This window comes from Nicotiana attenuata, unplaced genomic scaffold (genome assembly GCF_001879085.1).
Source record: "Nicotiana attenuata strain UT unplaced genomic scaffold, NIATTr2, whole genome shotgun sequence".
Lineage (NCBI taxonomy): Eukaryota > Viridiplantae > Streptophyta > Magnoliopsida > Solanales > Solanaceae > Nicotiana > Nicotiana attenuata.
The window spans coordinates 6,637-24,074 of NW_017670723.1; the positions used below are offsets into that span (position 1 = coordinate 6,637).

General features: G+C 40.0%; 1 protein-coding gene across 2 annotated transcripts; it reads right to left on the minus strand.

Moving 5' to 3' along the window:
* Nucleotides 1-554: 554 nt before the first annotated feature.
* LOC109242681 lies at nt 555-4,801 on the minus strand. 2 transcript variants are annotated; one of them, XR_002070426.1, is made up of 4 exons: nt 4,553-4,801; nt 3,979-4,045; nt 1,384-1,884; nt 555-1,011 (listed from the first exon to the last, which is right to left on the minus strand). XR_002070426.1 is itself a non-coding variant. In XM_019409522.1 (4 exons), the coding sequence occupies exons 3-4, from the start codon at nt 1,766-1,768 to the stop codon at nt 681-683; spliced, it is 660 nt and encodes a 219-aa protein (XP_019265067.1). In that variant the 5' UTR covers nt 1,769-1,884; nt 3,979-4,045; nt 4,553-4,798; the 3' UTR covers nt 555-680. The 2 variants fall into 2 exon arrangements, 1 of the variants encoding a protein (XP_019265067.1); XM_019409522.1 differs by having other exon boundaries at nt 1,440-1,884; nt 4,553-4,798.
* Between the last annotated feature and the right edge of the window lie 12,637 nt (nt 4,802-17,438).

The following is a 17,438-nucleotide window of genomic DNA, read 5'->3' on the forward strand; positions in this document are numbered from 1 at the left end:
TATTAATTAGTTAAATATTAAGAATAATTAAAAAAAAATTATCTTTTAATATGATGAGCTTAATAAACTTTAAGCTTGGGATACTCTTCTTGTTTTTTTTTTTTTTTGTGTCATATACTTTTTATATTTTATATATTTTAAAATACTTATTTTTATTAGGCCCACGGGCCAGCCCAACCCAGCCTCAGTCAAGCCTCACAGTCCACGGGCTTACTCGAGCCAGGCTTAAAAGCCTCGTTTTTAAGTGAGCTCCTAAAATTCTAGCTCAGCCCTGCTAAATCACGGGCTAGGCTGGGCTCTCGCAACGGGCCTAGCCCATATTGATGGCTCTATGTGTTGTTGGAAATTCGCTCATAGTTCAAGGGGGTACTTATGTCTTTTCCCTTCAAAATATTTAATAAGTATATGTGAAAATCCTGGTCAAAGAAAAATTTTTTTAACTCTCGAAATCCTAACTGCATTACATAAATTTAGTCAGAGGGAGTAATATTTATGCACATTTAAATTTACTTATTGAAAAGCATGATCAAATCTCAAGACCATCAAACTCGAGTCTTTCATTTCTTTTTCCCTTACTATAAAAATCTCTCTATAACATTTATTTTTTTAGTACAAAGATAATGAATATTTGATACGATCAAAGCTCTCCCTAGTGAGAGAAGTATATTTCAGGTTGAGATTTAACCAAGCTTATTTTCTCCGGGACCCGCATTACGATTACCAATCCCTTCCAACCACTCCACCAATTTTGCTTCTTTATCAGCCATAACTTCTTCATACTTTTCTGATGAAGAGAGCAGTTGATTATTGGGCATGCTTATATTCACCTGCATCACTTGTAGGTCATTATTAGTTGGACTTGATAATGGCAACTCTTCATCATTCGCCTCTGAAACTGAGAACAAAGATCCGGCCGCTGCAACTGAAAGTGCATTATAAGTATAGGTTACATCAGATTCTTTGTACTCTAGTTGAGACCACTTGAAGCTATTAGCTTTTTCTTTCATTGACCTGAAACAGAAGTCAATAGAGCTCATTTCACTGGGTTCAACTAAATCTAGTACTTCTGACACATAGTGTATACATATATGTGTGTGTGTGTGTGTGTGGAAAACCATATTAGAGATTGACGTTTTTGATGTGTGGGGAATTGACTTCCTGAGTCCCTTTATGAGTTATTGTGGAAACACCTGCATCTTGGTCGCAGTTGATTATGTGTCCAAATGGGTCGAAGCCGTTGCTTTTGCCCAACAATGAAGCGATAAGTGTGGTGTCATTTTTGAAGAAGAACATCTTGTGTGTGTGGAAAATTATTAAAATTTCAACAAATATTAAATTTTCAACCCATAAGTTCGAAAGTGTAATGGATTTGGTGATAAGAACCTTAAACTCTAGATCCGCCTCTGACATGAAAATATTGGAGAGATAACCACTCTCACCATCCATTGTGGAACTGTACTCGACCCCAAGTGGCAGGACTCCAAGAACTAGTTCGCCCTAACTGAAAAGTTGACTTGGACGGCCTTATTAACCCTTTTCTCAATTGCTTATTCTTCGATACAACAGCTAGAGAATGTCTCAGATCTTTAATCATCTCATTAGCAATTGGGGCACCACAATCTTTCATCGACCTAATCATGGTAATAGAATCCTCTGAATCTTCCGTGTTCAAAGTCACTTCACGAGATTTTTCCTCAATATTGTTCTTGAGATTGATTAGGTTGGGAGCTGCACTCTGAGTATGATGTTGAATGTAGAAAAGACCCATGGAAGGCTCATTTTGCGATGAACTTTATCATGCCTGCCAAGGATTCAGTTATCTCTTAAAAGCCATCCGTCGCAGAAAATTCGTGCATTTTCTTGAAGGCCAAAGGTTCATCATCACTGGTGGTACAAAAAAAATGAGCAATTGAGTTATAAACAAATTATTATATTCTTTTTTTAACAAATTATTATATTAGTTTTCTTTTCCTGAGAATGAGAAGAAGCTGATACTTAGGTGTAAAAATTTGGCACGGTTTATTTCCAAAATGCAGAGTAAGGTTCTTTTTCTTGATCAATATGATGCCATCATTTTGAACCACACTTTTCTTCAGTGACAGTAAGTAATTCATGCGCGTAGGTTGAAGATTCAATAGACGCGGCTAATTAATTCAAATAGAAATCATCTCGGGCAACTATTGATCTCCAGTCTAAAACAACAAAAACATGTCAACTGGAGTTTTAAATAAGTCATTATGCTCTCTAACAATTGATTGAAGTACATTAAAAGTAATGTTGACCGACCAAATCCTCATAATCAGAAGCATGCAGACAATGAACAAAAATTACTCTTATTTCACAAAAAGGTCCTGGTAATTCAGCGTCTTTTGGCAGATCAAAAGAAACTGATGAACGATTTGTTAGTTCCAACAGAATGTAGCAGGCACTAATATACCATACTAGTGAAGCACCACAAAGGTGATGGATGCAGAAGAGACTCCATGTCGTATACTAAGTGTTGTTGCCGTGTTACTGTTTTCTTGATGCGTAAAAATTGTCAGACTCCTTTCAAAGTTACTTCTTTTTTACCTCACTCAAAGAGCTCATATTCGCTGGAAATATGTTAAACATTCAGTAGTTGCAAATGTACTTGAGACAAAAAGTATTTTAAAGAGGAGATGGCAGATCGAACCAACCATAGCGGATCAGATCTTAACTCCCCCAAACCCCCCGGTCTCCCAAACAAACAAAAACCTTTCCTCAAAATCCCCAGATATACCATGATTAACCGGGAACTTAGGTTTGAACTCAGCTGAATATAAAAGATTAGAAGCCCTGATACGGCCCAAGTAGTTCCCCTCTCGAAAAGGAAATCTTTTTCTGTGTATTTCCCCAAAAAGGAAATGCTATGAGTATATTTGCTGGTAAACATCCTTCCAAATGAACTGCAATGCTAGTAATTGGAAAAGCATGACAAGTTTCGCGGCATTAGCCTTGAGAAACTAAAACATAGCTCAGAACTGTTTGGTCAGGGGACAATCTAAGAAACAATGATCAGCTCGTTGTTCGTGAGCTCACAGTGCTTAGTTATCACCAGATAAGAAGTCCTCCCGAGTAGCATTCCACTAGAACATTGCAATTCTACCGGGGCCTTAGTTTCCACTTTTCACTGCTTTTCTAGAAGAAAAAACATCACGCCTAGTGCAACAACTCATCAAAATATTCATAGGAAAAGGACTGTGACACCGGGGGCATAAAGCAAAAGTCTCCAATAACTTCATATAACTGGATCCCTTATATCTACGGATCCCTCCTAAAAATAAAATCCTAATTGATCACAATTTGATTAGTGATTGACCAGTTAATCTCTTGTTGAAAGAGAATAGTCGCATTCACTACATCATAAAACAATCTGAAATTGGACTTTCACATCAAGTACCCGGCGCTACTGTCTTCTTCCTTTTCATAAGTTATCTCACAGAAACTTTACGGGACTTCTAGTCAATTCCTATCAGAACTAAATCAAACTGAAGACCCTCATGTGACCCTCTTAACTACTACCATCTAAAGCCGAAGCCAAACTGTCAAACAAAAATTCTTCGACCGCGGAGAAAAAGTGAGCAAGAGGTATTCAAGTTCTCCACTTTTTGTTCAAATAATAGATACAATCACGTTGCACCAAAGTACGCGAGACCAATCACTACGTCTCCTCCTAGCTACATTTTGTTGACTACACTAAAGCAACAGCATATCTTGACTCCATAATGTATCACTCTATGTTTCTTTCGATAATCACGGACTTAAGTTGCAGCTTCTAGTTATCCATAATGTCGTAACAACATACTATTCTTCGAAAACAACTAGCGGTACATTTAGCCAAGAGGGAATCAAATGGATTGACTAAGAGACATATATCAATTTGTCAAACATGATTCCAAGGAAAAGAAAGAGAAAAAGGAACACAGCTGTTTATTCTATTTTCTTTAAATATCTTACTTGAACATAGATCTTGCCCACTGAAAAGCCAAACTGAAGCTGTAGACAATATGACATGCGACACAACCTGCAAATTACAAACAAAATTCTTATCAGCCCGGTGCACAAAGAACGCATTGACGCAGGGTCCGGGGAATGGCCGCACCCAAGGGCGTGACGTAGACAACCTAATCTAATACGAGTATTAGTGGCTGCTTCCACAGCTCGCACCCATGACCTATAGGTCACACAGAGACAACATTACCATTGTTCCAAAGCTCCCCTTCAATAATTTAGCTTTTTGAAGAAAACTTGCTGAGAGTGAATTAAGCTAAAAATTATACTTCAATTGACTGATATATGGGGGGTTTGAAATCTTCTAACTATATAATTATAAGTAATCTGAAATTAAGTCCTATAGCTAGTCAAACCGCATAAACACAAAGATAAAGCTCCATTTATAAAAGAAACCTCAAAAAATCCAAGTTCAACAAATTAATTAATGAATACCCACCAAGATTAAGAGAAACGCACAGTCATCTTCTCTATTAATTGTGTAATTAAAGAGGAGTATAATTTATTTTATTTGACTTACCGGACAAACAAGAAAAGAAGCAAAGTATCAACTTGGGGAAGCCATATTTAGATTGTAAGGTGATTTTTGTGAAGCTTTGGTTCTGCTTGTTGCTGTACTTTCACATCATTCGGATAAGTTCTTGTTTTTCTTTTTTTGTCCTTTTTTTGTGTGAAGGGTCAGTGTTTGTATGATATTTGACGCATGTGATAACAACAGGGTTTACAGGTACGAGAAATTATGGAACACAGTTTACATGTACGAGAAATTATTTTCTAGAACGTGGGATTGTCTTTCAAACTCTGTGTACAGGAACATTCCAACGGAATGGGATAGTGGAAAGAAAGCATCGTCATATCTTGACTGTAGCCCGAGCCTTTCGCTTTCAAGGTAACTTGTCCATTGATTTTTGGGGAATGTATTTTGACGGCTTGTCACTTGATTAATCGAACTCCGTCTTCAATCCTACATGGAAAGACACCGTATGAATTATTATATAGTCAAGTGCCTGAGTGGACATGTTCGATTATTTAGTTCAGTTGAATTTATAGCGTGCTTTATAGACAAGCGAATCAATTTGATCCCAAAATGATAAATAAATTAAATAAAATGCAAGACTTGGCGTTGAAATTGAGTTAAAATAGCAGACAGCTTGGCTCCGGGAGCAAGGCTTCCGGATGCATCAATAAGAATAACGTTAGACAGAAAATAAAGTATTATTCAGCTTGGAATAGTGTGTAGCATAAGTTTGTCAGAATTTTCGTTTGTTACAATGATTATTGAAATCACTATTTATAGCTATACCTAGGGAACAAGGTCCTAGGATCAAGCCCCTCTTAAATGACAATAATGGGGGCCATTAATGAATATGTAATGGCAGGTCATGAATGTCGAAATTCTCTGTAACAGATGCGTATTAAATACTGAGGAATATTCTTCATTGAATGTCATCTGGTGACAAATAATTGTTTTCTCTCGTTGATAATGTTCCCTTCGGGGTCTACCCGATGCCTACCGAAGTTGTTGTCCTCGGTCTTGGTGTTCATTCGCTTCATCTTCCGTCTCCGCCCCCTCCCCCTACCCCCCCCCCCCCCCCCCCGTTTCCCACGTGTCACTCTATCATTCGAGCATTTAATATGAGCCGATTTTACGCTATACAGATAGTCCCCCTACTTTCCGGTGGCACATCTTTATCTCACCAGGAAGTTGGTGAAGATTTCTTTCTTGGCTGGAAATTTTCTGAACCTTTTTGAAAAGTTCTGACGCTTGATAAGACGCACGTCTCCTCGCATTAAATACTCCGAACACGTGTTACTCCACGATTTAGTAATATTTTTGCTGGTTCTTGAGATAATCATGGCCACGATTTTAGCCGCATATTACTTTACTTATACGCCTCTTTCTTCTTCTTTTACACTTAACAGTTTCATAAACTCTCTCAACTTCTTTGCATTCAACTCTTTTCTGCTTTCATCTTTCTTTAACCTTCTTTAAGAAATGCTTATCACCTTCTGTTAATTATGGCTTCTTTCACTAACTCTTCCAAGAACTCCGGTCTTTCTTCTGTGGGGGCTCAAAGAGGAGCAAAGACAAAGAGGTCGATGTTCATACCGACCCTCCTACGATGAGTACCATCATCCCCAAATATCTCAACACAACCAAGGACTTCGAAGAGAAGTTTCCTACTTTAAACCCTCGCACCTAGGCTGTTTGCACATTCCTTTCTTCTATTCGCCCTTCCACTATTCCTGCTGTAAAGGAAGACTGTGATTGCCACGATCTAAACATCATTACTCCCGATCTGGTGAAACGAGTAACCTTCACTAAGAAGGGCTTCACGTACGTTTACACATACACCTTTACTTTGGGTGCGTTTTCTTTGAGCAGGGGACTTGGCCCCGTGATTTTGGAGCAGTGCCACTGGTACCATGTTTATTTGGCACAAGGGGGCCTTCCGGCGTGGCGAATGGTGTCCTGTCTGCGGCGGTTGTGCTAGGAAACGAAGGAGGACCTCACCTTGGCTCATATGATGAACCTCTACTCCCCAAGATTTTTCGTGGGAGAGTTTTAAATTTCAGCAAGCATGGCCATCATACTTTGCTCACCAGCATGGATGACGATAACGATTGGTGGGTGGATGGAACGGTTTGTCGTCATTGTCGCCAGGGACATCATCCTGGCTACAATTTCGCCTTTCCCCGAATCCTGGACTCGTCCACGTAAGTTTACAACTTATCTTTTTCTCCAAATATATAGGTTGTTTCATGTCATTGTTAGCCTTTCTTCATTCATTATTTCAGCAACTCGGTGGACACCTCCAAGGGTTGAAGGCCTGGATCGGTGGGTTCAGAAGATTCTGGACATCACTATGCCTGAAACCAGCCGGTAGAAGGAATTGGCCCCCAAATATAGATGGAGGGCCAAGAAGCATGGTAAACTGACTCGTAAAACTGACTTTGCCTTCATTTCATCTTTGTACCTAAGAAAACAGGTTAACCCTACCTTTTTGTTTGATTCACGTCTCTCTCAAGGTTTTGTCTCCGTCCCTGAGGAGGATGTTTTGGTCGATCCCCGCATAGACTGCAAGGTTGTTGCAGGAGGCTCCCATCCGAACATGTGCCCTCGGGTCTGCTTTAGTTGCAGGTTCTTCTTCTCGGAGTCCTCAGCTAGAGAACAGGCAACCAAAAAGGCGGTGTTCTTCCTCGCCCAAGGGTAAAAATAAGAAAGTGAAGAAAGTGGCGCCCGAGCCAGCCACATCCATTATGGTTATTAACGATGATGGGGAAACTAGTGATGAAAAGGCTTCCCTTCAAAGGAGACAACGATCTTCATCAGCTCAACAGAATGATCAGTTTGAAGAGCTTAGAACCCTAATCGAGGACGATGCCTGTGACGACCCAGAGGGTCATCACCTGTTTCCTCATTCGTTCCGTGCTTCCGAGGCCTTGAAAACCTCATTTTTTTACTTACCTCGATTCGCGTGCGCAGTCCGGGCGCATAGCCGGAAAGCTTTTATGTTGAAATATGTGAATTCTGTGAAAAATTTGAAGAATTTTGATATTAATATTGCTAAAGTTGACTTTGGTCAACATTTTTGGTAAACGGACCCGGACCCGTGATTTGGCGGTCCCGGAGGGTCCATAGAAAAATATGAGACTCGGGCATATGCCTGGAGTCGAATTCCGAGGTCGAGAGCTCGAGAAATAAATTTTTCTGTGAAATTGTTTTTCTGAAATACTTAAGGAAAATGGAAATGAAAATTGATTAAAAGACTATGGTATCGGGCTCGTATTTTGGTTCCGACGCCCGGTACAAGTCTTAAATATGTGTTAAGCGCTTTCTGTAAAGTTTGGTCGAAATCGGACGTCATTTGACGTGTTTCGGACCTAAATATCTAAAGTTAGAAGTTTAAGAAGTTTGAAATGAAAATGATGATTTTGAGGCTTGATCCATTGATTCTGATGTTATTTTGGCGATTTGATCGCTCGAGTAGGTTCGTAGGATGTTATTGAGTTAGTGTGTGTGTTTGGTTAGGAGCCCCGATGGCTCGGGAGTGCTTTCAGAGGTGTTTCGGGATGTTTTGGCTTAGGAAAAACATAGCAGAAAATTCTGCAATTTTTGCTCAGTGATTTCCTCTTACGCGATCGCAATCTTCAGCCCGCGATCGCGTTCCTTTGGCTCTTTACTCTTTCGCGTTCGCGTATTTGATCACGCGATCGCACTGCCTTAGCATTTCCTTCAATGCGTTCAGTAGGTTTGCGTTCGCCTAGACCAAGTTTTGGACCCCCCCAGTATTCCCCTACGCGATCGCATTACAACCCACGCGATCGCGTTGACCATTCTGTGTAACCCTTCGCGATCGCATCTCTACATCCGCGATCGCGTAGGGTAAATTCGCCCAGTTATTTTAAAGCCTAAAAAACAGAACCAGTGACGGGATTTCTTCATTCTTTTCACACGAGCTCTCCTCTTAAACCCTCCAAAGACGAAATTCAAGCTCTCCTTCCTCCATAACTCTTTGGGTAAGTAATCTTAACATCATTCCCTCATTATTTCTTCATCTAATTACTAATTTCCTAGCCCTAAATCATGAAATCAAAGTAGAAATTAAGGGTTTTGGGTAGAGTTAGGTTTTTGGGAATTTTGGGTGATTCAACCTCAATTTGGGGTCGAATCTTGAAATAAATTATATATTTGAACTCGTGGGGTTATGGGTGATTGGGTTTTGGTCCGAGCCTCGTGTTTGGACCATGTGGACCCGGTGTCGAATTTTGGTATTTTTGGGAGAATGCTAGGAAAATTCATATCTAGGCTATGGGATGTTGCCATTGAGTCCTTATTGATATTATTGAACTAATTATGACTAGATACCGTTGTTTCGGAGTCGGATTGTAGAGGAAAGGCGGTATTTGAGGATTGATTGCTATTCCTCGGACCGAGGTAAGTGTTTGGTCTAACTTTGGCTTGAGGGAATAGGAGTAGAGTCTTTTTGTTGCTAGTTGCTATTTGTCTAGTACGGTGTATAGGCATGGTGACGAGTATCTATACACTGGTGTCGAGCATGACCGTGAGTCCTAATTTGCTATATTATCGAATTCTTAATTGTTGTTTATGAGGACTTGGTTGGAAATCTTTAACACTGAGCCAGTAATTGTTGAGACTGAGTATTCATTTAATTGTGTTAAGTAGCAATTGAATAATTTCGGTTATAGCTGGATCTCCCTTGCCGGGATAGTTTATTATAACATCTTTTCTCCCTTGCCGGGATTATTTTGTGTATTGTGTTGAGAGAAATGGGATCGCGTGGCACGCCGACCACGAGATATTATGAAATGGGATCGTGTGGCACGCCGACCACGAGATATTATGAAATGGGATCGAGTGGTACGCCTACCACGTGTTATTATGAAATGGGATCGAGTGGTACGCCTATCACGTGATATTACGAAAAGGGATCGAGTGGTACGCCTACCACGTGTTATTATGAAATGGGATCGAGTGGTACGCCTACCACGTGATATTATGTCATGGGATCGTGTGGCACGCCGACCACGAGATATTATGAAATGGGATCGAGTGGTACGCCTACCACGTGTTATTATGAAATGGGATCGAGTGGTACGCCTACCACGTGATATTATGTCATGGGATCGTGTGGCACGCCGACCACGAGATATTATGGAATGGGACCGGCTTGCACGCCTGCAACGAGAGGAAATTGAAACAAGTGAAAGTGGTTTGTTTTCCCTTATTCTGTGCTAGACGTAATCATATGTAGTCCCTTGTTATTCCTGATATTCTGTCTTATCCTCTACCCCGTAAGCATGTTCCCCTCCCAGTTTTAAATTGTTACTTCCGCTATTATTTTGTTGTACTTGCATATATATATCTGTACAGGTTTATTTGGTAGTCTGGTCTAGCCTCGTCACTACTTCGCCGGGGTTAGGCTAGGCACTTACTAGCACATGGGGTCGGTTGTGCTGATGCTACACTCTGTGCATCTTTTTGCACAGATCCAGGTGTTGGAGCAGCATTCGAGTAGCGGTAGCATTTTGGGAACGAGCTCTCAGCCCAGGGACATTCGAGGTAGCCTTGCTGACGACCGCAGGCCCGGGGTCCCTTCTGTTTTATACAGTTTGTTATCACTTGTATCGAAGCAAACAGTATTGTATTTTGTTCAGACTTTGTATGTAGTATTCTGTAGACGTTCGTGAGTTAGTGACACCAGTCTTGGGTAGAGGATTTTTGTTAAACTTCCGCATTTCTTTCAGTTAATCATATTGAGACTTCCGCGTATTTATTAAATGTTTTATTGTTCCTAATATTGTCAGAGTTCGTTAAAAGAGGTAGTTGTTAATTGGCTTGCCTAGCTCTCGTTAGTAGGCGCCATCACGGCCCCCGAGGGTGGGAAATTCGGGTCGTGACAATGCCCGAGCGCTCCGGGAGAATTTGACTTAGTGGGAATGCTAATTCTCCTTTTCCGGTCCCAATCGCTGCTTTCGATAATATGAGGCTGAGTACCGGGCCTCTTTCGCCTTTAATGTCTGAGCAACCCATAAACAGCACTGCCTCTACCGTAGTTGCTTCTCAACCTGCAACACCATCAGCTTCATCTTTTTCCACATCGGTCATACCTTCATCACCAACAACTACTACATCTCCCCCACCGGTCGTAGACACCCGAGAGAAGGGTGTCCCTCCTCCCCAGTCTCCTGACAACGAGAATTTGGGGCACAACTAATCGCTCCCTTCTACAAATCCCCAAAGGAGGAGAAGTGTCTCCCTCTTGGTATCCACGGAGTATCATCTGCTGTCCCGGCCGGTGGAACTTGCCAATTATCTGAAGCTGCTGGCTTCATAGAAAGATAAGAAGAAAATGCACTCTCTTTTGGGGGGGGGGGGTGTATGATAAATAACGCCATGCACAATGCAGCAGCGGTATTGTACTTTTTCTCTTTACTGCTTGTTTCTTCTTGACTTGCTATGACAGGGTTTCTAAATTTGGTTTTTGCTTCGCAGGCCAACTTCCTTGTTTCTTAGGGCCTTCAGAAATTGATCCTCGATAAAAAAGGGCTTAAGTCCGAGCGGGACCAACTGTTGGCTGAGAGGGACCAACTCGCCACAAGCCTCTCGGTATTAGAAGTGAAGGCCGCTGAAGCGAGTGACCCGAGGACTGGCTGCAGCTTAGCGAGCAGGAGGTAGTGGCCCTTGGTCAAGATGCTTCTCAAATAAATGTTCAATTCCAAGAAGTTAAGGCTAAGTGGTCTGAAGTTCAAGATGTCATGCTTGCTGCTGCCGAGTGCGAGAGTGCCTTCATTGAGTGAGAGAATAACTTGGAGCTAGCCTTGAATTCCAAGGCTGAAGAGGCTGCTGCTGCCGAAGAGAAGCGTGCCCAGATGGAGGACAGGTAAGAAGATCATGGAACATAATATGGTTCATATAACCACTATCCGCGATCTTGATCTTAGCCTTAGCGCCACGAGATCCGAGTGGGATGGCCTTTTGACCGAGGTTGATAGGATTAAATCAGAACTTCAGCACTGAGGGGATCCCCTCATCTTCGAAAAAACACACACTATGTTTCATAAGAGGAGGAAAACCTTGGAAGAGGCCAAAACGGACGTCATTGATATTGACGATAAGATCGCCAAGGCTCGAGCGCTAGAGTTAACTGCTCGAGGATGTCTGCCGGTTCAGCCTGATACAACTGACTCTTCTAGTTTTGGTTTTAAGTTCTCATGAACCGAGGAGGAACTTAAAGAGAATAACGATGAAGGCCAAGATCCTGAGCCGGTGGCAGATCCGCCTACTTCTCCAGGAGGCGCTGATGTTTCTCTTCCCTCGCGTTTTGGTGGTGACATAGTTTAGCTTTTTGCTTTCTTTTTCTTTTCCTTTGTTGTTTTCCTTTTGTATTTTGTACTTGTGCTGCTTGGCACGTTTGATAAATAAAAGTATTCTTTGTTTAAGCATTGCGTAAAGTTTATTCTTTTTGCATCGAATTATGCAGGGTTTCGGGTGCATTTTTCCCCGATAGCATTTGGGTTCCGGGCATAAACTCTTCCGGAACCAACCCTTTATTGTGAGGGTTTCATACGAGAGGGTTGTGCTCTTGAAGAGGATGTCTCCTGTTCATTCCGGCACTAGAATTTGAAGTACTTGGTTAACTTTCAAATGATAAAATCAATTCATCGTTTGGACAAGAAACAAAATAAAAATAAAAGAAATTTATTTTATTCCCTCTATATAAAAAAATACAGAAGCATTCATTTTGCTGAAAGAAAAGAAATTGCCATTACATGTGGCTAATTTGTACAACTTATTTCTACGAAGCTGGTTGTGTAGTCCCCGGTTCCCATGAGACGTTTTTGTTTCCGGGTCTCGTAGTCTAGGTTTTCATGGCAATCAGGTTTCCGTATACTCATACTATTCCCCCCCCCCCCCCAATGTTCGGACGCGAAGAATGCGAATTGGAACACAGAAAGTCTTGCTCCTTTGAGGAAAAACACTAGTGAATAGTTGGATAATCTATGGTTCGATAGCAAGCTTCATTTCCCGATATGAACTTTGCTATCGATATCTAACCACCCCCTAGTGGCTTGTAGGAAAGAGCACTCATAAACGGTTGAATAGCCTTTGGTCCGATGGCAAGTTTTGCTTCCCATTAGGAATTTGTCATCGATCCAAAGACTATCTAAACATCCCACAGTGGTTTGTTGTTTCAATGCCTTGTCATTTAAAGGTTTTATCTCTACTGATGACGTTTCCTTTGTAGTACGCTTTCCATTGTTACCTCGTTAAAAACCTTTCTAGAAAGACCTATTTGGGACAAAAACTGGCCGACGGAAAAAAGAGTTGTTGATACCCAATTTTTTTCTGTATATTTTTATATACAAAATACCTTTCAAATAGCATAGGAATGCATATATAAGTATGTCCAAGAATTTTCCTATTTTTTCTTTAATTTTTAAAGATTTTTAAACCAATTTTATTGCTCTATTTTATCAATAAAAAATCAATAATTATTTTCCAAATTATCATTTTGGTGATTCATTTATTGTATTCTCATATTTATACCAAAACATAGCTAAGGTAATTTTTGCATATTTTTTACAAATTTAATTAGTATTTTAAAGCTAAATTGCATATAATTGCAATATTAGCCTATTTTAAGAATTAATTGCGTTTATGATTACAAAATTGAGTCCGGTATTTTTAATCTAATATTTACATATTATTAATCAATTTAGTACCTTTAATTTTGTTTCCAGAAATTATTTTACTATATTTATAAATAAAAAGGGGAAAAGTGGCTATTTAAACACTAGCCCTACTTATTTCAATTTTAGCCTAAATCAGCCCCCCCCCCAATTAAACCCAATTTCAATCCCAAATCGCCCAGCCCAATTCTTAAATTACCCGCCCCTGACTCAATTAAATACAACCCGCCCGGCTCCCCGTTTAATCCAGGCTGTTGATCAAAATGATCAACGGCCACGCTTCATTCTTTCCTTTTTTAATTTACCAACCCCCCCTTAACCCTAATCATTTTCACCAGCCCGCCGCCTCTGAAACCCTCCACTCTCTCAAACTCTCTCGAATTTTCTCAAACCATCTCTGCCCTGAAATCCACCGAAATCTATGGCCTCCAAGGCTACGAGAGTCCTACACCGGCCTCCTATGGCTCCTACGTGCATGATCTCTGAAGATTCAAGGCCTGAACTTGAAGATTCATACCCAGACCTCTATCGATTCGAAGTTCCACGGTCATCTCCGGCGTTGCTCCGGCGTACCATGGTTGTTTAAGCCTGATTCTGACCTCTCCGACTCAGATCGGTGACCTTTCAAAGCCTTTCTCATCTCTAGGGTTCTTCTGAAACCCTAACCCTTCGAGGTTTTCTCCGATTTCTTTAGATCCGTTGTGTATCTACGCTTTCCCTGAGCTTTCAAACGATTTCCGTAACTTTTCTTTCAAAAATTACTTTCAAAACCTTTCTTTTCCGAAAATGTTCAAGTGTTTTCTGACTTTCTTTTCTTTCGTGTGTATTTGCCTCTGTGTTATTCTTGTACTCTCTTTTACCATGTTTCTTATATGCTTCTCTTACTGTGTTTTCCTATATTATGGTCTCGTATGCTTTTCTACTGTGCTCCTATGTTTTTCTTCTATCACGTTCTTGTATGTTCTTCTACTGTGTTCTCGTATGCTTTTCTACTATGTTCTGGTATTTTCTTCTACCATGTTCTGGTATGTTTCGCCTACTATATTTTTTACTGTGTTCTTAATGTTTTACTATTTTCCTTCTACTGAACCTTGTTTAAGTTTCTTCTAAAAGATCCTCTTAAGCATGCTTTCCTACTGTTCTTAACAGTCTTTTCTCATTACGCTTCAAATTAGTTTCTTCCACTCTGTTTGCTTCGAACCATTCTACTGTGTTTGCATGCTACTTTGCTATCATGTTCCTCATGAGTTCTGTTGCTGAAAGAAGCATGTTAGAAGTTTCAGTTCTTTTCTAAAACCCCTAAACATGTTTTCGATTCAATTGCTTGCCCTCTCATCTTTGCTTCATGATTTGCTTGAACTAGGGTTTTTATTTTAGAACCCCTAACTCTTTCAGACCAATTTCGAGTTTGGACATCCGTGTTTGCATATGATTCTGGATTTTTACTAAACTCTTCTACACTGGATTTTCTATTGATGACATGACAATTTTCTTTCATGCTTAACATGTTCGTATGCTCCTTATATATGAGGAACTTCCCTTTAAAGTGGTTTTCAAACTTGTGATTTGATATAGACTCATGTCTGGAATTACAGTAATTACTTTTATTTTTTTCGTGTCTACTTGTTGTTGCATTCTTCCATTTCTTATGTTATTGTATTTCTTACTTACTTGTTTGTACCACTAGTAAGTGTCGACGTCGACCCTCCGTCACTACTTCTTCGTAGGTTAGTACTAGATAATTACTGTGTACGCATCTANCTTCAAAACCCTGTCCTTAAATAACCTTTTTATGTATGTGCCCTTAATTGCATGTTGTGCACAAAGTGTTTATTCAATTTCTTTCCTTAATTGATTTTCACCTGTTTGAATCTGAATCCCTTAATTAAAGGGAGTCCTGTGTAATTGATTGACAATCAGTTCTTCAACTATTTCTTACCTTATTTCTGCCTGATTTTACTACTATAAAGGACACACCCTTTTCACAAATGAACGACTCTTTAACACACAGCACACGATTAACAATCCTTCACTACACACTTCACAATCCTTCTGAATTCTTACTTACACATAATATTACTCTCTGTTCTTGTCTGCACTATGGCTTTTACAAGACGACTGCATTTTCTCTATTTGTTTCTTTGAAACTGGTATGTCCTAATTTAAGCTTCATCGTCATCACAATGTGTTTATTTACAGCTTTTGTGTCCATGTCTACTTTACTGTTTCTGTAGAGTTCAACATTTAAATTAAGTATGCTCACATCTTTCTGCCTGTTTCTGTTGTGAATCCTTGCTCCCCTACCCTATTACCCCTATGTGTTTATGAGTTGTGACTTAAGGCATGGCAATGTGAGTTGTTGCCCATGAATTAAGTTTGAACCAATGGAGTCTTAACCTCTATATAAACAGGCTGGAGGGTGTGACAGCATTCCCATTGCTGGGTGTGCTCATCAGCCTGCTTTTCTTTTGCTCTTGCAAATTCCCCATGCCCTATCCCCTATGTGTATTAATGTGAATTGCTTCCCTCTTCCTTTCCCCTTTCAGAATTCCACTTCTACACTTACACTCTCTCTTAGTTCCTAAGTTCTACCCCCTCTTGTGAGCCTTGCCTTGGGACCTTGAGTTCCCTCTGAACTTGGACACTTGAGGGCTGGCCTTTCCACACTGCACTATGTCTTAATTTGGTAATGTATTTGGGGTGCAAGCACTGCCCGGAGTTCATGTGAGGCTCTTAGGGAACTCTGGCACACCCCAAATGAGAGAAAGGCTTTGAAATGTGACCTCTTGGAGTTGGTTTACTTCATACCTCAGATAGGAAGTCTGAATCAGGCTCTCCTTGGTTGTACTTTTAATTTCTGATGTATTTTTCTTTACTTTACTTCTTTGGGCTGTAATAACTTTGTAATAAAACTCTTGGGGATGGCTAGTGAAAAGGGAAGGGTAACCATGCATGCAAAAGGGGTAGATAACCTGCCTATAGGAGTTTCTGATTTCTGCACTCTCATATATAGATACCCATGTCTATAGGATTTCTGCATTCCCACATGTAGATAATATGTCTATAGGATTTCTAATTTTAGCATTCTCATATGTAAATAACATGTCTATAGGATTTCTGCATCCCCACATGTAGATAATATGTCTATAGGATTTCTAATTTCAGCATTCTCATATGTAGATAGCATGTCTATAGGATTTCTACATCCCCACATGTAGATAACCTGCCTATAGGAATTTCTAATTTCAGCATCCTCATATGTAGATAACATGTCTATAGGATTTCTGCATTCTCACATATAGATACCATGTCTATAGGATGCACATGCATGTAGAAAATATGCCTATAAGTCCTTTCTGATTCTTGCATATCCACTTCTCACTAGGCAAACATGTTTATAGGTCTTAATAACCAAATGCAATCAGATGTCATGTTCATATAAAATCCAGCATTTAGATGTCATGCCTATAGGGTTTCTGCATTTTTACTATGTCTGTAAAAGTGTTCTAAAGTCAACAAACGCATAGAAAGCATGCCTATAGGAGCTTTAACCAAATCTGAATCGCCTCACTCGTTTATAAGTCTAAAACCAGCAATAATAATGCATTACCAGCTGCAGAACTTGTGATCTTTTGCAAAAACTCGCCTTTCTTTAATAACTGACAACTTTTTCTTAAATCAGTATTATTCAGTTTAATTCATTGTTTCTGAAATCAGTAGATATCATGCCTATAGGATCTTCATCCAACACCTAGGCAAACCATAGGGTAAATTTTATAAACTGAATCAGATTTTATTAGCTACAACCAGCAGGTAGGCCTGATTCGGGCTTCTTATCTGAACTATATAATAAATCAGTCTGCCTCAACCTTTTAAGTTTTAATTAGACCTCAAACAGTATGTGTTAGTCATGCTAACTACTTGCTTTTCTCTGTTTAAAGGAGGTGTATTTGAGCCTTTGTTTGTTTATATGCTTTCCCCAAATTTGCTATATGTGTTTTGCCTGTCGCCTTAGTATTTTACCTTTTTTAAACCACAAATAAGCCAATATCTCCTCCCTTTAGGATTAGTAGCCCCAAGTACCTCCGCGGCTGATAGGATTGGGGCGGGTAATAGCATGCAATAGGTAAACGAGACCATTCCGCGCTTTAATACCTTAATAGGGTGGGAAAGGGTAGATATGGATATGA

What these genes read in the sequence shown, in the direction of transcription:
- LOC109242681 (XM_019409522.1), bottom strand. Translation starts at nt 1,768, where the DNA reads ATGGGTCTTTTCTACATTCAACATCATACTCAGAGTGCAGCTCCCAAC. An exon ending in GTACAGTTCCACAATGGATG is followed by an intron (nt 1,012 to 1,439) that starts GTGAGAGTGGTT and finishes CTTCTGTTTCAG; the next exon opens with GTCAATGAAAGAAAAAGCTA.